The sequence below is a fragment of the Vitis riparia genome, chromosome 16, assembly GCF_004353265.1.
Source record: "Vitis riparia cultivar Riparia Gloire de Montpellier isolate 1030 chromosome 16, EGFV_Vit.rip_1.0, whole genome shotgun sequence".
In the NCBI taxonomy this organism is placed as follows: Eukaryota; Viridiplantae; Streptophyta; class Magnoliopsida; order Vitales; family Vitaceae; genus Vitis; species Vitis riparia.
In genome coordinates this window covers 12,683,039-12,705,851 of record NC_048446.1, presented here as the reverse complement: position 1 = coordinate 12,705,851, position 22,813 = coordinate 12,683,039, and the positions used below count along the sequence as shown (strand labels likewise).

At 37.4% G+C, this 22,813-nt stretch overlaps 3 protein-coding genes and 1 long non-coding RNA gene across 4 annotated transcripts; 1 reads left to right on the top strand and 3 right to left on the bottom strand.

Annotated features, from left to right (window-relative positions):
- Positions 1-343: 343 nt before the first annotated feature.
- Positions 344-895, bottom strand: LOC117933268 (peptidyl-prolyl cis-trans isomerase CYP40-like). The gene is made up of 2 exons (XM_034854649.1): positions 634-895; positions 344-504 (listed from the first exon to the last, which is right to left on the bottom strand). Exons 1-2 carry the CDS (start codon positions 893-895, stop codon positions 344-346), a joined length of 423 nt encoding a protein of 140 aa, XP_034710540.1.
- A 3,633-nt stretch (positions 896-4,528) lies between these two features.
- LOC117932903 (23.6 kDa heat shock protein, mitochondrial-like) lies at positions 4,529-5,964 on the bottom strand. The gene is made up of 2 exons (XM_034854212.1): positions 5,682-5,964; positions 4,529-5,132 (listed from the first exon to the last, which is right to left on the bottom strand). The coding sequence occupies exons 1-2, from the start codon at positions 5,887-5,889 to the stop codon at positions 4,714-4,716; spliced, it is 627 nt and encodes a 208-aa protein (XP_034710103.1). The 5' UTR covers positions 5,890-5,964; the 3' UTR covers positions 4,529-4,713.
- A 9,425-nt stretch (positions 5,965-15,389) lies between these two features.
- Positions 15,390-15,941, bottom strand: LOC117933267. Its single transcript, XM_034854648.1, has one exon. The coding sequence runs from the start codon at positions 15,939-15,941 to the stop codon at positions 15,390-15,392; it is 552 nt and encodes a 183-aa protein (XP_034710539.1).
- A 2,565-nt stretch (positions 15,942-18,506) lies between these two features.
- LOC117934165 lies at positions 18,507-22,077 on the top strand. The gene is made up of 2 exons (XR_004654443.1): positions 18,507-18,575; positions 21,418-22,077. It is a non-coding gene; the product is annotated as an uncharacterized LOC117934165 (long non-coding RNA).
- Positions 22,078-22,813: the final 736 nt, after the last annotated feature.

Below are 22,813 nucleotides of genomic sequence, written 5' to 3'. Positions count from 1 at the left end.
TAGTATCGGCGCCTACACCGCGGGGCCTTGTTGGAGCGTCGATGCTCTTGTACCCACCGATGCCCCCATGGCATTGACCAAGCCATTGGCCACCATATTCTAGGCCATGCAATACCAGAACAACAACATGGCGTAAGGATCACTGAAGGTAATTGCGTGCATGAGAGGTTATGAAATATGGGTATGGATAAACATGGCTGGACAAGCATGCTTGAAGAACTTCCTGGCTGAAGTGAGGCAATATTAGGAACCCCAGAAGCCAATGGATCAATTTTTCACAAAACGAGCATCATCAAAATCCCAGTGGCAGCCACCAGAATCACCGCCTTCTCCATGGTCACTGTCAAAACGCTATCCCATCATCAACTCCTTCAAGAATTTCTCCACAATCCGCAATGAGGACATGGGCTGTGGGACAATCGTTATCACCAGTAGTGACATGCTCAATTGAACGAGCAACTCCCATTCCTTCAACTACCTTCCCAAATACAATATGTTTACCATCTAGATGAGAAGTGCAAGTTGTTATGATGAAGAATTGAGACCCATTTGCGTTAGCACCACTATTGGCCATTGATAGCATTCCTTTCCTTTCATGTTTTAATTCAATATTCTCGTCTCATAATTTCAGACCATAGATGGATTCACCACCAGTACCATTTCCAGCAGAAATATCTCCACCTTGTATCATAAATTCTCTAATAACACGATGAAAACAAACTCCCTTGTAGCAAAGAAAGACACCAATGTTGGGACCAATGCCCTTTTCGCCAGTACAGGGAGCCCTGAAATTCTTATCCAAGCTTTTGCACCAGAATATTCCGAGCCTGAATCTCCCATAACCACTTGCAGAAAAGGAACCACAGTAGTCCCATCGAAATCCCGAATGATCCATTTCCCATTCTCGCTCTATACCGGATTCGTAGTCATGCATAATCATCCTCTTTGATCTCTCTAGCTTTGGTGGCAAGAGAGGAAAATGATACCTCAAAGGCAACAAAAATTTTACGGACATAGATGCATGTGAAGGCATGGTGGAGAAACTAGCATGAGAAGCATGAAAATGGGTATGGGCAGCATGAAGCGTGGTGACTGATATATGGTGACAGGCGTAGTGGGGAGCTTGAGATGGGTTTGATGTGGGTATGAAGCAATGGTTTGGCAGCCATGGATGCATATGGCACGAATTGGTGATATGGAGAAACCATGCATACACGGGATTAAAGATGGAATAGGATGAACATGGTGATATAATGAAGGGAAGGAAATGGGTTTGTATGAAGGAAAATGATGTAGATGATGGATTAGAGACATGAGGGGAGAGAAAAGGTGGTGGGATAATGAGCATGGTGGTGAAGAGAGAGAAAGATATGGACGGGTATGTGTTTGTGTAGAGATGAGCATGGGAAAGTTGGGGAACAGATATGACGAGGGTGTGAATGAGACGTGTGCATGGTTTCCATGCATGTGGGTGAAAGAGTGTAGAGAGAGAGTGGGTTTAATGAACGTGAAGGAAAAGATGGAATTGAGTGGGTAGGGAATAAATGATAGGTGATGGATATGAGCGTGGAAGGTGATGGATATGGGCGTGGAAGGTGATGGGTATGCCGTGGTGCGTCATGCGACCGGAGTCGCGGGGAACTTAGCTGAATCGATGTCGTAGTCATAAACCATATGGTTAGCTCGAACCCTCAAGAGCTGGTAGCTCGGGTGTAGGTTCAAATCAGTCAACACGGGTTCATCCCACCAGTACCTCCTCTCTCCACTGCTGCTACACATCTCGGCATTAACATCCACTGCCACTGCTATTGGGCACTCATAGGCATCAATTTCAAAACCTTTGCAGGATGCTATGAAGAGTGCATGACCCCAGTCAGTTTTGCCCTCCTTGTCAACCTTCAAACCCGTTGAAACCAATTCTCCACATGATATCTTTGAGCTGTGACAGACGAGGAAATGTGGAAAATCATCACTTCCAAGAGGGCAGTGCTTGCTGGGAGCCATGTCTGCACCATGCACCACATCAATGTATTTCCCATCAAATACCTCTCGTCAGGCTTCATGGTCACACTGAGCCTCCACAACATGGCCATAGTCCTTCATTCTGATCATTCTTACAGGCATTGATGGACCCAAAGCCTTGCCGTCATCTTAGACTTACCAACCCGAACCAAACTGCACCATTCTCGTAACTCATTCCATCAAAACAGAGGAAAATGTGAAAGGAACATTTATAAAACAGAGTTCAAAGACGAGAAAAACAATGATTTAAGACCCATTTCATTATTTCATCCATGGGCTTGCAAGAGGGTGGAGAGACCAGGGGTTCACACAAAAACAGAGTAGCAAACTTTGAGACATCTCACAATGGAGCTAAAACAGAGCCAAGATCTTTTCAATAAAGCCAAGAAGAAAATCATGATATAACAATGACAGCAAAACCATAATCATCCCAAAGATCGGTAAAAGCTAATCCTATGGCCCGAGATTCATACATAAAATAAGCAAAGATATTTGTAACATGATAGAGAAAAATAAGGAACAGGGTCTGTACCTGAGAAGCTTCCTTACAAGCAAAGAAAAAATGGAAATGCCCCCACGAAATCCCTCGTCTCCTTGTAGCAGGCGTCTTCCCTCTCCAGTCTGAGGACTCTCTCCAAAATCTCTCTGGTAGCTTCCCCTTCTCTCACAAGCAACTCCAATCCCCTTCCAGTAGCCTCTTCCCCAAGCTCTCTACCGCCGGAAAAAAGGTATCCTCCTCCTCTCTCTTTTAGTGTCTTTCTCTTGAAGCCACTACCAGCTCCACTATTCCCTCCATCAGCCAGCATGACGTCTTTGACTTCCACCAGCATGGCCCCTGCCATCTCCATGCCGTTCATGCAGCTTGTCTCACGTGTCAGGAAGGGGTCCCCCCTTCAGCCACTCCTCAAAGGTGGCGGCAAATCCCCAAAATATATATATATATATATGTATATATAAAAAAAAAAAACAAAAGAGGGGGTCTACAAAGTGTCTTTCTTCTAAATATTTTGACTTTTTTTTATTCAGTCAAAAAATAAACACAATGTAAGTGGCTTTCTTCTATTATTGATAAAAATAAATAAATAAATAAATAAATAAAAATAAGAGAAAGGCAAACCCTGCAAACCTCTTTTTATTTTTGAGAAAAAAATCCATATACAGAGGATGACATAGCAATAAGCATTTTTAATTTTTGTATTGCCTTTATTTATAAATTTAAATTTGCTAGATTTATATTATTTTTAGAGCAAAATATGCATATTCAAGTTTTTCTAATAAACTTTTTTTTATTAGTTTTATTGGATAGATATTATTGATTTTTTTTTTTTAATTTTGTTGTTTGTGAATTGGATTTATATTATTTTTGCAAAAAGGTATTTTTATTATGATTAGATTTATTTTTGAGTGGTTTCTGAGGATGATTTAGTGATAATGTCCATTAATTATGATAAATTCAAATTACTAGTTACAAAGAAATAAAAATTTAAATTTAAATTTATATTATTAAAACTTTGTTTTTTTAAATTAGTGACTAATATGATTATACTCAACAAAAAACGTATACATTATATGCTTGAGAAATATCATTTGTTTTTTTATATATATATATATAAAAAAATAAAACATAAATAATAACTAAAATATATATAGTTAGGGAAAGGGATATTGACAATAAAATAATGAAATAACTGAAAACCAAAACATTAAGGAAAAAATCAAGCAAAATACCGTTGCAACCAATTAGCCTTTTGAATCATACCATTTCTTTTCTTGTTTTCTCTTTCTATCTGTTGAATCTTGGGTGTAATATTATAGAAACTTTTAGTACAACCACAAGCATCAATAATTTTTTTATTCATTTTTTTAAATCTCCAAATTCATTATGATATCAGAGTTTGCCTCTTCAAAGACCTTGTCTATTGACGAACCCAAACTCTCCATTCAATCTTTTCATTAATGCTCTAGTCTGATTTCCATTCAGTTGTCAACCACAAACTTCCTTCTCTAGAAGGCACAAATTCTACCATTGATTTGAAGTCTTGGTCTGAAACATCATATAAAAAAAAATTTACAATCAGTCGATGAAGTCCTTGATTTTGCTAGAATTGTGTTAAAAAAATCCAAATAAGGAACAAAAATAATTTTAGAATTTTCTGTTATATCGTATTTATGTAATATATGATTTCAACTATTCACAAAATAAAACAAAAATAGTGGTCGAGCTGTTGAGAAATTATAGTTTAAGTCTATTTCTTGTTCACTTGAATGGAAAAATTATAGTAATATAAACAAGTTATTATAATCTGTTTAGGAGTATATTCTCACAAAATGATAAGCATCCAAACAGGCATGTAATGGGATAGAGCCATTGACAAGTCCAGCGCTTTCCACCTTCGCTACATGCTCCGACACCGCACGGGATAAAAACTTCTTGTCGGCTTCAGTTCTATGGAAATGATTCAAGCGGTCCAAAATCGAAAGAAAAACAACTATAAACATCAAGCAATATCAAGAATTTGGTTGTCAGATTTTCTTGAGAATTTGAATTTTCACATTTTCATTATTAACACTACAACCCGATGAAACTTTTACTCGGTTCCCAAAACTCAGTAGGACTCGGCAAGACTCGAAGACCCTAAGCTAAAACCAAGCCCAGACACCAAGATACTGAAAGCGCACAAGCACTTGACACTACTCAACCTTGACATTGATGACGTCAGTCCTCTCCTCTTCCTTCAGCTTTGGCACCACAATCTTCAGCACACCTTTGTTCATCTCAGCCTTGATCTCACCAGTCTTGTACAGCTTCTCCGGCAAATCAATTCTGCTGCTGTATCTCCTCCGGCTCTCTTCGTCCTCCGTTTCGTTCTTTTCCTCGCCTTGGATGGTCAGAGTGTTCTGCTCCACGCTTACCTTCACGTCCTCTTTACTCAGTCCAGGCATGTCCACTCTCAGATGCAAAGCGTCGTCGGTTTCTTTCACGTCCCATGATCGCCGAATTCCAGTTCCCATACCTCGAGATGTCGAGAGGAATGGATTGTCCATGAAATGGTCCATCAGGTTCAGGACCTGGCTCAGACTCCGAGTCGGTGAAAAAGGATCGAACACATCTGTATCGAACACAGAACCACCAAATGCAAAGTTAGATCTAGAATTGGCCAACAGGTTCTATGCTGGAAAATTTTGCAACGCATTAGGTTTTTATTTAAGCATCCTGTTTTAGTTTCTTGAGAAATTAGAATTTTCAGCTGAGAGAGCCTGAACTGATGTGCTGAGAGCAAAGGAACGTAATACCGAATTTAGTAAACGACTTCAAACAGAAAAACAATTCTGGATCAGTTTCTCTCTCTCAAAAATTTTTCCCAAGAAATGAACTGAGACTAAATTTCTGAGCTGGAGGAAGCAAAGGAAAAGCCAGATATATGTTTTCTCTAAAGGAATTTTGCTTTTCCTTTCCTCTGTTTTCACATCAATAAAACAGAGCATACGAAAATCCAGTACAGCGAAAACTGCCAAACCTAAAATCTATCAACTCGTGTTAGCACTCGGTCGAATGCTTTCATCTCCAGATATTTTACTCCAATTTCTCATACACCAAACAGCGTGAAAGAATAAGGAAAAACAAAAGCAAAAACAAAAAGAAGCCACATAACCAGTACCTGAGAAGGAGCTCGGAGCAAAATCGCCTCTTCGAGAGAAGGAGCGATCAGAGAGGCGATCAACATCGAGACGACGCTCATCATCATCGTAATCGCGGATGGCGTTGGTGTTGAAGGATCGAGAGACCGAGGGAGCTGTGGCTAGAGCACGGAAATTGGGGCGAAGAGACTTGGAGAGAAGTGACCTGAGAGCAAGGGATGAAGCCATTGAAATGAAGCTTGAAGAGCACGAAACACACAGAAAGATATTATGCTTACTGTGAGAGGTGTGAGCCGCGAAGGTGGGTTTATAGGAAAGGGGAAGAGGAGTGTAGAAGGTTCCAGAGTGTGGTGGGAGAAGGTTCTCGAATGTGGAGCATGTTCTCGGTCCGTCGAGACGATTTTGGTTCGCCCTTCACCGCTTCAGTGGGTTAAATTATCTTTTCCTTTTTCTTTGGCGTTATCATAAGTTTGAAGGATGAGGTTATTTTGGCACAAAACTCTTTTTTTTTTTTATTCCTAACGAGTGATCCCTTTTAAAAAATTAAAGGCTGTCGGAGGTCCAACCCACTTGTATTTAGAGCCCTTTACTACTTTGAAGTGACTAGAAGACCCGTGACCCAAATATATGATATAATATAATATAATATAATATAATATCATATTTTATTTTGTCTTCTAAGATATTTTTTAAAATTATATATATATATATATATATATATATATATATATATATATATATATATATATATATATATAATTTTTTTATTTTGTGTCACAATTACCTTTCCTCCTTTTTCTTCTTCCTTAGATAATTTATAGATAAAAGCATGCCTAGATAATCAAATTTTTAATTAATTGTTTTATCATTGTGAATGATTATAAAATTCACATAAAAAAATTCAATTTTTTTTTTCTCAAAATTGGAATTTTCCCTTTTGAAGAGTGGAAAATAAAAAAATTATATGGTACAAAAATATTTGTACTTATTTGGATAGAAATAATATTAAAAAAATCTCAATCATATATTTTTTATCATTTTTATTTTTGATAAAAAAAAAATATTCATCACAACAAATATTAATAATCATAAAATTAATATTTACCAAATATATAAAATTAAGATATAAACTTTTCTTAACTAGATTGATATTCTTAACTATATATATATATATATATATATATATATATATATATAAATTTTATCCAACTCTTTTCTATTTTTCTATTTTTTTCTTTAAAATAATTTCTCGATTTATATAAAATTATAGATATTATACATTGATTTCAAAATTCAAATAATTATTTGAATTTAAAATTTAAGAATTTTTTTTTTAAATTTAAAACATATTTATTTTTGAATTATGATATGTGTCATAAAATTAATACTTGCTTTTTTTTCAATATATATAAATGTTCCCACTTTCATTCTCACGTTTCATGGGTTATGGAAGAAAATTATGATTAAAGTATGCTTTCCTTTTGTTTTAGTTTTATAAGAGTTAAAAATCTTATTTGAATAGAATTATTATTTTAGTTTTCAAAATTCAACAAATAATAAAATGTGCTTGTTTTATTAAATAATAAAGAATAAGTTACATTAAGTATAGTTATATTCATTATGATTAATTAATTTAATAAAAACATGATGATTACTTTTTATTTAATATCTAAATTTTTTATTCAAAATATTAATATTAGAACATATGCATACACATGTCATAATCCTTCTAATTTCAATATTTTTAATCAATCATTTTATATTTGAGTTCATATTTAAATTTACAAGCTAGAAAAAAAAAATTAATAAGAACAAATAAACAATAAATTTATTAAATTATTATATGACTTAATTTCAATTTTGAATAAAATTAAATATTAATAAAAATAAACAATTTATTAATCTATTATAAAACTTATTTCTAATTTTAATATAGTTTGTACATCATTAAATTATATAATTTATTTCCAATTTTGATATATATGGTATACATAATTAAATTATAATTTAAAATATTATTATTTTTAAATAATGAATAAAATTTAATCTTATCTTCTCTTCAAGAAAATAGATATTATTTTACCTATTAATATAATCATTTAATAAATATAAATATTTTAAAAAAATACGTGTTGAAATACAATCATAAAAAAGATCTGAACTATTGCTTCTGTTGTTGTGTCATCTTCGTCAAAAGATCTGAATAAGAAGATCCATAAGACACACACCATCACTGTTGTTGCATAATTCGAGTCAGTAGTCTCGTTTAGCTACTACGAGCTGGATGAAAGAGTCGACCAACAATTCCGTCCAAGTTCCTCAAGATGTAAATGACTATAATCCCTATACAAAGGTTGTCCGGATGGTTTGTTCAGGCACACTCCTCCAATGCTAAAGTCAATAAGTGGCTTAAGCAAGTCAAAGTCTTTTGCAAAAAGAAAGCTCTCTTACCATTTGTAGAGTCTGCATGATTATTTATACCTTTTACGGTGTAGTGTCTTTCCAAGTGTCTTAATAGCACCTTAATTACACTTGATTGTGCGATCTAATGACATTAATTGTTGATGCATAATGGTTGTCTTGTCATGATGAGTCACTAAGAATGAAATGTTTTTCATAACGACCATAGTTAATATGGAGCGTGCTAGGCGCACAATCTGCGCATTAATGGGTGTGTAAATGCATGATAGATAGTCAAGCCTTAGCTATGTTGTATCCGTGTAGGATTTATCCATTTAACCTACTTTAAGACGGATCAATCACTCGATCTAAGGGTCGTAGGGCCATCCGACTGAGGTTGGTTTCCCAGACGCCTCCTCTAGCCAAATGGTCTTGAGAGAGTGGTGGACTTTAGGACGATCTTGCATAAAAGGTCCCACAATGCCCCCCAAGTCTTGCAGTTGGGCCTAGGTAAACGTCAAACAACCAAATGCAAGAGTTGTAACTTTTGGAGATTTTGAAATCATGGCGCCAAAATCCACGTGTTACATGCTCACTCATCGAGAGCTCACATCAATCGAGGCGTGGTGTTAGGCGGCTCACCCCTTTGGACACTGTGTTTTTTTACAACCATACCCTTCATAGGTTGGTTGCTTTTCGGCAGATGGTTCATTTCCCCTCTACTATTACTTTTTGGTCATTTTTCTTCTTTCCATTGGGGACGCTTCAGACCTTCAAAATCTCCATCGTCAACGGTTCATTATCGATGAGGCGACTTCGGTTCCACCACAACGTAGTTTACCAGGTATTGAGTTCCTCTTCAATCTCTATTTTTATGGCTTTTCCATCACTGATGAATGCACTTTCTTCATGGTTTTTGCTTGTGTGTTCTATATGTTTTTGTCGAAATCTATTCTTGTATCAATCTGGTTGTGGATTTGGAGTATATGTTTGCTTTTTACTGGCATTCTGAGAGTTATGCAGCATTTCTAGGCTCAGGCGAGGCCATGGTCTGAGACCATTGATGCTGTTTGGACATGACTTGCCCAACAAGTTTCGTGTCAAGCCATTTAAGGTAGGATTCGTGTGATGAGCATAGTTTTCAATTAAGTATCTTTGTAGGGCATCCCTGTGCTGACTAGTTAGCATTTCTGCTGCCCAAGTGTTTATTTGGCCATTTTTCCATTTGCAAATATGGACAGAAGTGGGGTTGCATCTACAAGTGGTAGAACTCAGAGCGGTGGGGCTAAGTCATCCCGATCTAGACATTTCCTAACTGGGCGTCCGATTGGATAATTGTTCGAGTAGGAGTTTCGTGCTCGCTACTACATCTCAGAGTCTATCTTTATCCAGCTATCAAATAAAGAGGCTTCGTCTACAAACAGGCTTCCTAACAACATGATCTATTTCACCAAAGTACAATTTGCAGCAAGACTTCGCTTGCCCATTCGCTCTTTGGTGAAGCAATTCTTGCATTTCTCTTAAATCCCTCATATCTTAATTCATCCCAACATCATCCTGATTTTGATGGGATGTAGTGTGCTAGACACCCTATACCAGTTGGACTTGTCCTTGCTGGAGGTGCTTTTCATTTACACAATAAAGATGAGGCCCAAGGAACGCTTTAGTCTGTCAGCTCACATTCCCTCTTTGTAGTTTGTAATCGGATTGCCGGACTCCAATAAGGGTTAGACCATAGGACATATGCTGGTGTCCAGTTCGTAGAGTGGATCAGCTGAGGGTTCAGATAGGCTATTTAAGCCCACACATTCTAAATACCAAATATTAAATGTTTTCATGACTTGTGTATGACTTGTCTATTGCTTACTTTCAATTTCTTGTGACTTCCATTACTATGTGCTTTGTTCGCCTAGGAAAAGATAAACGAGGCCACTTGGTTGAGTGGTAAAAAATCATCATTCGTTTGCCTTAACAAACTGTTTGAGATTGACCAGTCCGAACAGAGTCATAGTGTGTTGCTCATCGAGAAGAACCTGATGGTTGTACTTACTTAAGCAAAGCCGTTTGTAATCCCTTTTCTTCTGTAGTTAGCACCACCAACCCTTGTGTTGGGTGAACACTTCTTGTTGAAAGAAGAAGATTGTCGTTCGACGTCAAATTTAAGAGACCATGATCGAGCTAGATGAAACGTTCAGAGTAGAACAGACTGAGTGGTGTGAGAACGCTGAGTCGGTTATGCCACCTTTAATTGAAAAAGCTAAAAAAAAAAAAAATGGCTGCCAATTTGCCTGTCAAATTCCGCAAGCAGCAACATAAACGGTTGAATGGGGCCATTGAAGTTGAGTCTTCGTCAAATAAACAAAGGACGAGCGAAAAAGGCTCGTCCTCTAGGCTGGTTGCGAATGCTTCATCGATCTTGATTCCTTCGTCTTCATATGCTCTTAAGGCACAAGACATGGAAAACATTCTTTTCCATGGGCTAGGGGAGACGATCACCATATTTGGTGATGACTCTACACCCAGTGCACATACTCCATTGGTTGCTCCCGTCAATGTGCCCCGTTGGGAAGAGCTAAACGTCTTTCTGGAGTGCTTTCCCACATATACCAACATGGAGCCTCCAACTTCCCATATAAATGAGCTCTTCCTTATAATGGAACGGGTTCCAGTGGATGTGATTACGGATCCTCAGCAAAAATTCATGGCTCGTGTCCCATATGGGACCTCAAACAAGACCATCGAAGCAATCATGCGCTTAAAGGATTATTTGGCCATGCAGACAACGGAAGTGGTATGATACTTTTTACACATAATGCATGTGATCTCCATATCATTTTTCCTTACTTTCTCTCCATGGTTCTTTATGATAGATTGTAGCTGGAGTCTGAAACTTGATGAGACAATGCTCTCATTTTTTTGAATGGCTAAAAGCAACCAAAAAAATCAAAGCATACATGGCTCATGGCATGGACTACCAAAAAGAGCTACTAACCAAGCTAGAGATGACTAAAGCAGTTGAAGCCATCGCACAGAAGGTGACAATTGAGGGCGTGAGTCTACTTAGGGAGGCATATATGAAGAATGATACGCTCCAGGCCGAGATCCACTAGTTGAAATCGATATGGCTACCACTAAATTGTCTAAGGCCAAAGCTGAGGAAGAAGGTACTTGGTTGAAGTGGGAGCTCAAGCGGACCATGTCCGATTTTGCCAAGGAGAAGAGGGAGTTGGAGGTGACATATTAACAAAAAGTGGATGACACATTCTTTTACGGCTACCGATATTGTATGAAGAAATATGACATTACTGATGATATACCCAACATTCCATCAGACGAGAAGGATGAAGCTGAGCTAGATGATGGTGTCGGGCAAGGAGAAAACTCAAGAACAGGAAACAAATCTACAACAACCAGTCGTGAAGATTAAGATGCAACTGCTTTTACTCTCCTTTTTTTTGGTCTCTTGGGCCTTTTAGCCTAATCACCCCCCTCCTCCTCATTTTTTTTTTTTTGGATGCTACAAATGAACATAATTTTCAATGAGTTTTCATGTTTTGTGAAATTTTCCTGTGTATTTGATTTTGCACCATCATATTCACTGCTTAGCTCAAGTTATTCCCTTGGCTTTGAGTGACATTAACTATCTTAGGCCTTTTGACATTTCTCATGTGGGAGCTTTAAGGCTAGTGTCACTTAGGCCATACATTGATGTTCTTTAGATTTATGGTTTGGGTCATATTGGCCATGACATTTACAACCTGACTTATTTAGCCGTTCAAAAATGAAGTCCAAACATAGTTTATGCACAACTCTTTATTAATAGTATTTCTTCAAATTTGCTACATTCCAAGGACGGAGCAGTGGTGTTTTGTCTAGTGTCTACAAATGGTACGCCCCTATACTCTTCTTGTTTTGTGTACAACATAAGGCTCTTCTCAATTAGGCTGGAGCTTGTCAGTTCCCATTTCGGCTGTGCTCTCAAAGAATCTTCTCAGGACCATGTTGCCTTGTCGAAACAACCGTGGGTGCACTCTCTTATTGTAATGAGTCATTGTTCTTTGCTTATAAGAGGTTAATCGGACAATTGCGACCTCACACTCATCCACCCAATCTAAGTGCACTTCAAGATTTCCTTCGTTAGCTTTTGATTCTTGCATTGTTGTCTTGACCATGAGTAGCCCTATTTCGATTGGAATGACAACTTCCATTCCGAAAGTAAAGGCAAATGGGGTGACCCTAGTAGGCCGTCTACTGGTGGTTTTGTAAGCCTATAGTATGTCAGGCGATTCATCTACCCATTTACCTTTTGCCCTTTCTAGTCGTTTCTTCAAAGAATTCAACAACATTTTATTCATAATTTTTGCTTGCCCACTGCTTTATGGATACCAAGGCGTCAAATAAATGTTTTTTATATTCAATTCTGAAAAAAAAAACTCTTGGAAGGTACTATTATCAAACTACGACCTATTTTCTATAACAATTATATGAGGAATTCCAAATCGACATATAATGTTTTTCCAGATGAACTTTATTATGTCTTTGTCTATGATGCTAGCATAGGCCTTAGCTTCTACCCACTTGCTGAAGTAGTTTATGGTTATGAGCAAGAGTATTTTTTTAGCTACGCCAGTTAGTAATGGGTCGACTATATCCATCCCTTATTGAGCAAACAACCAAGGATTGACTACGGGTTAAGGCAGTCAGACGACAATCGGGGGATAGGTGCATGCTTTTGACATTGATCACATATGTGGACGTAATTCTCAACATCCCGTTTCATTGTAGGCCTATAATAGCCTTGTGAATAGGCCCGATGCACTAAGGTCTATCCTCCTAGGTGGTTGTCACATACACTTTCATGCAATTTTGCCAAAACATATTGAGCTTCTGAATCAATCGGACATTTCAAATAAAGCCATCTAAACAACTGTTTGTACAAATGATCGTTGATAAAAGTAAACCGGACAATCTAAATATGGAGATTATATAATTGTTTCCCGTTCTTTGAAACTTCATTAGTGTTGAGGTAGTTGGAAATGGGATGCATCCATCCTAAACTTGCATGGGACACATCATGGACTCGTTCTAAAGCAATAGAAGGCATGGGTTGGATGTAAACTAACAGCATGATCATTCAATGATGGGTAAGATGACAACAACTTTGGCCAATGCATTTTCTTTTCCGTTCTTTTCAAGGGGAATATGTTTGACTTGACAATCAAACATTCTAGCTAAACGGGATTCCACACCACTGAGGTAGCGAGCCATACGTTTGTCCTTGGCCTTGTACTCTTGCTAGATTTGCCCGACCACTAATTAGAAGTCACTTCATATTTCTACATTTGATGTTGCAAATGCCAAGGCGAGTTCGAGGCCAACTACAATATCCTCATATTCAACCTCATTATTAGATTTGAGAAAATCGAGGTGAACGAACTACTCAATCTACTCCCCAGTAGGGGAGAGTAGTACGACCCCTACTCCAGTCCCTAATGTTCGTGATGCTCCATCTACATGTAAAATCCACCAATGGTTGGTGGTGTCAATCTGCACCTATTTTTGGGGTAGCTCAACTATAAAGTCTACAAGGACCTAGCCTTTTAGTGACAAGCGAGGCTTGTATTGTATGCCATACTCGCTCAACTCAATAGTCCACTTCATCATTTGTCGAGATGGATCCGACTTGTGAAAGGTAATCCTCAATGGGTGATTTATCAAGATTGCCACTTGATGTGCCTGGAAGTATGGATAGAGCTTTTTAGCAGCAACACGCAATGCTAGTGTCATCTGCTCTACTTGAGAGTAATGGGTCTTAGTGTCCACCAGTGCCTTACTCATGTAGTAAATAGGTTTTTGCCCGTCCTCTTGGGCTTGTCAGAATAGGATAACAATGACTGCATAGTCTGAGACAACAAGATACATGTATAGTTCATCTCTTTCCTTTGGAGTACTTAAGATGGAAGGTTTTGTGAGACAATGCTTAATAGTGTCAAAGACACTTTTGCAGTCCTCTATTTAGCTAAACTTTTGGGTTTTGTGCAAAGTAGTGAAAAACAGATGTAGCTTATTAGTAAATCGGACTATAAATCGACCCAAGGCAGTAAGACGACCCGTTAGTCATTGCATTTCCTTCTTAGTGGATGGAACAAGTGTCTCAAGCATGACCTTCACTTGGTTTGGGTTTATTTCGATTCCTTGTTGAGTCACCAAAAAGCCAAGAAACCTCTTCCGCACTGACGCCAAACACACACTTAAGTGGGTTAAGTTTCATATTATACTTCCGCATTAGAGCGAATGCTTCTTCCAAGTGTTGCATGTGTTTCCTGTGGGTTTTACTTTTGATGACTATGTTGTCAATGTATACCTCCACTATTTGTCCCATCAAAGGTTTGAAGATTTTTGTCATCAACCTTTAATATGTTGCACTTGCATTTTTGAGCTCAAAAGACATGACATTTTAGTAATACACTCCATGGAGGTGTGATAAAGGCCGTTTTTTCTTGATCAAGACAAAACATTAGGATTTAGAGGTAACCGGAGAAAGCGTCTAGGAAGGAGAGCATTCCATTCCTAGATGTAGAATCAACAATATGATCAATTTGGGGCAAATGGAAACTATCATTTGAGCAAGCGTCGTTTAAGTTCGTATAATCCTCGCATACTCGCCACGTTCCTCCCTTCTTTTGTACCACTACGACGTTGGCCAACCAATCTAGATATGCAACTTCCCAGATAAAGCCAGTGGCTAGTAGTTTATCAATTTACGTTTGTATTACTTTCTGAAGATCCATGTGGAAGCTTCGGATTTTCTGTCTCATCGAACGCATGTTGGGGAGAATATTCAATTTATGAGTGGCCACAGATGGGTCGATTCCTGACATATCCGAATAGCTCCATACAAAGATATCCACATTTCGGTGGAGTAAGGCTTTTATGTTGCTACGTTCCTCCGTCGTTAGCAAAGAGCTAGCATTGGTCGTATGACCTTCCTCATTTGATAAGGTTAAGGGTCGCAACGGATCAGCAGCCGGTGGATCTTTATCTGTCTGCTGCTGTAATTGCTATTGACTTTTTGCACTTGATGATTCAAGTTCATTTCCAGCTAGGTCTATTTGCCTGACTTCTACAATCACCTTATAGCATTGTCGAGCAACCAATTGGCTGCTAAGCAAGTCCACTTGCCCAACTTCAATGAGGTAACTCACCATTTGATGATATGTGGATCAGATGACTTTCATTTTATGTAATCATACCCATCCTATAATAGTGTTGTATGGTGATAAGTCTTCCACTACTAAGAATCAAACATTTAAGGTGACCAAGCCGACCTAGACGGGAATGATGATATTGTCCAAGGAGACTATTGACGCTCCATTGAAATCGGTAAAAATGCGACCAGGATTTTCTAAAGCAGATGGGAAATACCTTATTTGCCTATAGACTGACATTTGCAGGAGGTCGGCAGAGCTTCCTGGATCAACTAGAATTCTATGCACATCAAAGTCATTAACTACAAGTGTTAGGACCAAGGCACCCTCGTGCGAAAGGATTACCCAGTTGGAGTTAATAGGAGAGAAGGTAATGGGCCTGTCTATCGGTCGAACACTGTCATCAGTGAACGTGCACTGAATGGTATGTACTCTCTTTTTGATAGAAACTGCATGAACTAGCCTTCGCCTCCGTTTTTGGGAGTAGTACTTGTCATCTACGAGCCCTCCATGTATATAATTGATGATTGCTCTAGGTGTTGTAGGAGACGGAGGGGCCCGTTCAATTGCTCCTTTTTCGTCTCGTCCATTGGGGGCATGGACATATTGCTTTAGGTGTCCGACTTTAATGAGCTCTTCTACCAGGTAGTGCAGGTTTTTGCATTGCTCCATAGTATGTCCATGTTCTTTATGATAAAAGCATCGTTGTTTTCGGTCTCACCTGGGTGGATCAATCTTAATTAGTTCTTGCCATCTAAACTTGGGCAGCTCTTAAATCAACAGAAGGAGTTGCTCATAAGAGATAGTCAATGGGTTGAACCTGAGGGGCTACTATAGTTGTGAAAAGCTAGCCTAGGCTTCGGGCGGCACGACGCCACCTTTCGGTACCTTGCCTGAAGGTAGGCGATGCCCCTTCACAAAAGCGCCGCTTAGGCATGCAAGGCACTTGCCTCTGGTAAGGCGCAATGCGGTCCACAAGTGCGCCTCAATCCCCTACCTTTTTATTATTATTATTATTATTATTATTATTCTTTTTCTCTGGCGCCGGGTTGCAGAGGGTAGAAAGAAGCCTTAATTTTTTTTTTTTTGATTTTTTAGGACCAAAAAAACGTTGTTTGGACATTTTTATTTTAAAAAAGAACAGGTTAAAACGACGTCATTTTGGAGAATGTTCCTTTTAAAAAATAAAAAAAAAATAGGTCAAAACGATGTTGTTTTGGCCTTGTTTTCCTTTCCAACCCCTTTTTCTAGTTGTTTTCAACCTGAAAACCCTCCCATAGCCTCAACTATACAATGGAGAAGTGAAGAAGATGAAGAAAATGAGGAAAAATAGGATAAAAATAGAGGAAAAATAGTCACGTACCTTTCCGGGACCTCGATATTTTTCTCTTTTCTTCACTTTTCTACATTATTGTCTCATAACTCTCATTGGCTTTTTTTTTTTTATATAAAAAAAATATAAATATTGTATTTTGACACAAAAATTTTATTAAATAAAAATAAACAAACAAAAAATACTCATGTGCATATTTTTTGTTAATGTGATATGCATATTTTTTTTCTATTTTTTTCTTAATTTAATTATAATTATTTTATTGTAGTATAGATAATTTGTTTACACGATGGATAATGAGAGTGAAACTCAAATGGACTCTAGTATAAGTGGAAGAAGAGATCCCGGATGAAAGTATGCTCGTTTGGTTAATGAAAAAAATTTGACTATCATCGTATGCATTTTTTTGTGATAAAGTAACCAAATGAGGCACATACAGACACAAACAACATCTTCTTGGTGGATATAGAAATGCTAAAAAGTGTAGAAAATGTCTTAAACATGTTAGAGAAGAAATGAAAGAGTATATAAGTTCCAAGAAAAGTAAAAAAATAGCAAATGAATATGGGGAGCGAAGATGTTAATGAAGATTTGTTTGGTTTGGAAGATGAAGATTTTGGTGAGGAAATTAATAGTAGAATGAATGTCACCAACATTTCTAGTGGAGGTAGTAACCAAGGAGGAAGTGGTGGTAGGACGTTTTCTTCAAAAAAACAAAGACAAAAAGGTCTTATGGATCATTTTTTTCACTCCTAATGCAGAGATGGTTGTTCAAAATCAAAGGAGTGGGAAAATGAATCAAACTACCATCAATGATACCTACAAAAAGGAAGCAAGAGAAAGAACTTATATGTTTATCACAAGGTGGATGTATGAGACTGTTATTCTATTTAATGTAGTCACATATCCGAGTTTCCAACCAATGATTGAGGCTATTGGCCAATATGGTGTGGGTGTGAAGGGACCAACTCTTCATGAGGTAAGAGTTACTAACCTTAAGAAAGAATTGGCTCTCACAAAAGATTTGATGAAATATCATATGGTGGAATGGAAAAAAAAAAATGGATGTTCAATTATGTCGAATGCATGGACCGATAGGAAAGAGAGAACTTTGGTGAACTTTTTGGTTAATTGTTCAAAGGGAACCATGTTCATGAAATCTATTGATGCTTCTTCGATGATTAAGACGGGAGAAAAGATGTTTGAGTTACTTAATAAATGAGTAGATGTGGACCCTCAATTTTGTCCTCTTAGCACATGTTCTATTAAGTATTTGTTCGGTACTTTATGACAATTCCCTAGTGGCCCATTACTACTCATATAGTCTATTTTTTCGAAGCCACCTTAAGGACTTTGTTTGAGAGATTTATCTAACCCCGTTGTGACTCTTGGCAGCCCTAATTTAGACTTAGGCCCACTTAGACACCTTAAACTCATCTAAGTCACTTAGGTCCACTTAGGCACACTTAGCCCATTAGGCATTTTTAGCATGACTTGTATGATTTGCATGGTTGCATGACTTGTGTGATTTCTATGTCTTTCTTTATTATTTTTATTTTATTTTATCTTCTTTTATTTTATTTTATTTTATCTTCTTTTATTTTATTTTATTTTATTATAAGTTTCCTAATTGATATTTTTGGGTTTTTAGGCATAAGCAAATGGGCTACCATCTATTTGGAAGGAAGATCACCAAAATTTCAGAGAAAGGAAAGTGGCAGATTTTTTTGGTAGGAGAAAGGAAAGTTTCCTTTTGGAAAAAGGGAGATAGAATAAAAGAAAATATTAGGGGGAATTTTTAAAAGGGGGGACTTTCAGCACGCATGGGGAATGGGAGGAGAAAGAAAGGATTTTTCATTGCTTTCGGTGAGAAGAAAAAAAACTCGTGTCCATCAGCCTTTGGGGCTTTTTGGAGAAATAAAACCTATCCCGCTTGAAGTTGAGCAATACTTCTCAAAGGTAGGTTCTTCCAGGTACGGTCACATGAAATTCGCATCTTTTCATCTCTATATGATTCTACATTTTATTCTGCAAGTCCCAATGTTATCTTGTTGATTGTTGTGGACATTTAGGACTGATCGTTTCTCTTGCTAAATGTATTTAAACATGAGCATGCTCTGTTTTGGCTTCTATTTTTGGTCATTTTAATCTCTACTATTAATGGCTGATGTATGGGATTGTCACCGATATTGATATCCAAAAATCGTTCTCTTTTTCTTTGATATCCCCACCTGTTTTTCAAGCCCATTGACAAAACAATGGAATGTGGCTTGGCTTGATTAATCATTTTTTGTTTTTTATCTCTACTCTATTTTCCAGAGTTCCTTTTTTCTTTGTGTTTGTTTCTTCTTTTTTCTTTTTATTTTTCTTGTTTCTTTTTTCAGCTACCCTTTCTTCGTTAGGCGGTAATTTATGGGATTCTTGGAATGGGAGACTTGAGACTGTCTTGGGTAGTAAAAAAATTGGAATGTCGAGATGCATCGTTGATGTCTTAACTAGGGTTTTGCTGGGTTCGGTTGTGTGGTAGAGTACCTACTAGTTTATGGTACAGGTATAAAATCTGGTTTCGATTTTATTTGTTTGAAGATATCTAATAATGATCACTGCAAACAACCTGCTCTTAAGGCTGAGATACCTCATTGTCCATTTGGAGACGCATGACAATTTAACAAGGACAATGGGCATCCTTGAGGAAGACCCTGTGTTTCATCCAATAGAAAGTAATTCAGAAACGTCCTTGTAATGATCGGAAATCGATTCTGAAACCGAAGTAGTCGTGAGTGGCTTTCTCGAGACATCGTTCCTAATTCCCAAAAACATTTCAGATCAGTACGAGACTTCAGGATGGAAATTAAAGAATTTCCCATGGCTGCCAAATTCAATACTTTGTTTTGAATAGAATGGTGTCTCGAGAGTTCTGGTATCATGGCTCTATGATGTATTTCTCGTCAACAAATCCTCAGGTTATATTGAACAAAGTTCAAAGAAATATCGAGTTTTCGAAACCTGGTGGGACAACATTGATCCAAAAACTTTGCAAATTGTTACAGGAATAAAGAAGATGGAATTCAGTTTCATGCTCTGTCTAACCAATTCTATCATATGCCTGAGCACTACAAACCTGCAAGAGAATAATTCGTTAAGAAGCCTCAATTGAATCTGGAATTTATGAAGGTTATTTTCCAATAACAATCTTCTGAATCACTTTGGCACACAGTATGACCCCTTGCCCAATGAACAGAATGCTAACAGTCTTTACTACGATCTTTAAGCCAGTCCTTTGTGTGAAATGACCAGCCTAAATTCAAGACTTATTATCGAATTGATTTGGTCACGAAAGACGAAGTACTGCACTACACATAGAAAACTTCTAGATGGAGATAAGTGGCACAAGTTTGATGATGGTCACATAACAACTAAATGAAGAGAACATCAAATCGGCTACTGCTTATGTGCTCTTCTGGGAAGGTGAGATTCAATAATGTTTCTGTAAGCAATGGAGCATAGTCCTATGCAGATTATGAAAATATTTCGCCCCCAGACGTAGATCTTAGGCATGTTCTATACTTCAGAAATAGAAGAGATGTTTATTCTGGAATGCATGGCTTGTTTGAAGAAAGGAGTTTGCTGAAGGAAAACTATGCAAGCCAATTTTCCTGCTTATGCTCCGATCGCTTGTAAAATAGGTGATTGCTTAGAACTTGTATCCCCGTGATAGAAACTGTTAGTAGGATCAATGACACTGCTAAATTTGTGGTATTACCTGTTTATGTGGGGCAAATTTCATAGACCAGACGAAGCCTCGTAGCTTGACTTCGGAGGTGGAAACTGACATGAAAAGTTGCTGAATCCTATTGACTGAGGGTTAACTTCTTATTCTGGGCAATATCCAGATTCCATCCTTTAGTTCAATCATGGTTCCATCTTCTTTGGATGATCAAGAAGAAAATGATTCTGCATCCCAACCTTCTGTTCCTAGTCAACAATTCTCCAGTTGAAAGTCCTTGAAAACTGGAAAATTTTGTGAAAGCTTTGAATTGCAATCCTTCTAATTCCTTGTCTGATTCTGTCCATATTACTCTATTGCCAATTTTGAGAAAGCATTTGGAGTTTCTATATGATGAAGGCCCCCAATTTGCTTCCGATTGCTTAAGATATCTCAATAGATGTTCGCCAGATTTAGTTATGCAGTCAGTTTTCACGATTGAGTATTTACTGATACATGGGTCAGGTTTGAAACCTAGTCTTGAGTTTAGTTGATTCAAACCCTTTTAATAAAAAATGACTACTGCAGACAACCAACTGCTATGAAGGTTGAGATGTTTGGTGATATGAAAGTTTTATATTAATCCGTATGGCTACAGTTACATGCAATTCAGCAACATTGAGAATGCTTCTACTACATGGAATAGCAGTCGCCCCTCTCTTAGTCGTACATTAAGAAAACAGATATAATTGATCAGTTTGCCAACAAGAATGAGACACCAAATGTGCATGATGGCATAGAAATTAGTGATGAATGGTTGATTATATTTTTGTATCTTTCATATGTCAGTTCTAGTTCACAGAATATAGAAAATCCCTGAATTTGTTGATTATTTATGGAGGAGTCTGAAGCTGAAGCCCTACTGAAGCTTCTGCCTTGGCCTAATTTTGCTCAGTTTTCTGAAATGATACTTATTGCTCCACACAATTTGCATCTGATCTACCTTCTACATTGTATTCTCCTCAGAAATTGTTTTCCAGTAATAGCATATTTTAATTTGGAGTTCGACTTGAAGAATTACCACATCCCTGATTATATTCTTGTTCCAGAATCAAAGGTTGAAGCTGTTTCTTATGTACTCGAGTGTCCAGTGATAGTGTTCATCAACTCCAAAAGCAGAGGATCCAACTAGCGAGGGCAATATATAATGATTCAGATGTGTATTTTCTAGATGATCCCTTTAGTGCAGTAGATGCACATACAACTGCAATTCTTTTCTATGAATGCGTCATGGCTGCCCTTGCTCATAAAATCGTCATTCTAATGACTCATCAAGTGGAATTTCTCTCTGAAGTCAATAAAATTCTGGTTGTGGAAGCTAGACAGATAACTCAATCAGGAAGCTATGAGGAGCTTTTGACATCCGAGACAACATTTGAGCAGCTTGTAAATGCATATAAGAATGCAGTAACAGTACTGGAATTTCCAAATGATGTACAAGTAGAACCTCAAAAATTGAATCGGAATCTACTAAAGAAGTCTCATGGATTTCTCTCCACCAAAGAAAACAGCGAATGAGAGATTTCTATGAAGGGATTGCCTGGGGTTCAGCTAACCAAAGAACAAGAAACAGAGATTGGTGATGTTGGGTAGAAGCCACAATCTTGAATCATTATTGTATAGGGAATAGAATCTTGTTGCTGATACATTTTCAATTTTAACTGTTACAACAGCATCTGAAACTATTATATCTTGTGTTCTTAAGTTTATTGAGAACCTGTTGAACCTTGATAACGAATTGGATGACGAAGACATCACTATCAAAAAGTTTCTACTTCCAAACATTGAGACTCTCATCTGCAGCTTGCATTGTATTTTCCAAAGTTGTAATATAACAAAAAGGAAATTAGTCAAATATCCTAGAGAAACAGAGCTTAGAATTTTCAAATTGTTGTCAAAATATATAAAGGATCCATTGCAAGCAAGGAAATTCATTGATAACTTGCTCCCCTTTTTAAGAAAGAAAGCTCAGAATTCTGATGCATGTGTAGAAGCTTTGCAAGTTATTCGAGATGTTATACCAGTTTCAGGGAGTGAAACTTCTCCAAAAATCTTGAATATTGTTTCTCCTCTGCTAATTTCTGCTGGACTGGATATACGTTTGGTTATTTGTGGTCTTCTTGGTGTTCTTGCTGAAACTAACCCTTAGGTTATTGGTCTCTTCTGTTGAATTCTCCGTCCAAATTCCTATACTTGAAGTGAAGAGTGACCATGAAATGCCTGAAGCAATGGTAACATTCATAGTTGATGGTTGTTGGACTAAAGCATGCATTCAGCGAATGATAAACAAATTCCTTTTGAAGCATATGGCAGATGCAATGGGCAAGGAAACTTTTGTTCAGAAGGAATGGGTTGATTTACTGAGAAAAATGGTGCTAAAGCTTCCAGAGGTGCTAAATCTTCACTCCTTCAGGATCTTGTATTATCTGAATGTGTTAATAAAGT

Coding starts and splice junctions, on each gene's coding strand:
- LOC117933268 (XM_034854649.1), bottom strand. CDS start 895: ATGGATCATTCGGGATTTCGATGGGACTACTGTGGTTCCTTTTCTGCA. Junction 505..633: donor TGGTGGTGAATCCATCTATG/GTCTGAAATTAT, acceptor CTTCTCATCTAG/ATGGTAAACATATTGTATTT.
- LOC117932903 (XM_034854212.1), bottom strand. CDS start 5,889: ATGGCTTCATCCCTTGCTCTCAGGTCACTTCTCTCCAAGTCTCTTCGC. Junction 5,133..5,681: donor TGCTCCGAGCTCCTTCTCAG/GTACTGGTTATG, acceptor TGTTCGATACAG/ATGTGTTCGATCCTTTTTCA.
- LOC117933267 (XM_034854648.1), bottom strand. CDS start 15,941: ATGGAGCAATGCAAAAACCTGCACTACCTGGTAGAAGAGCTCATTAAA.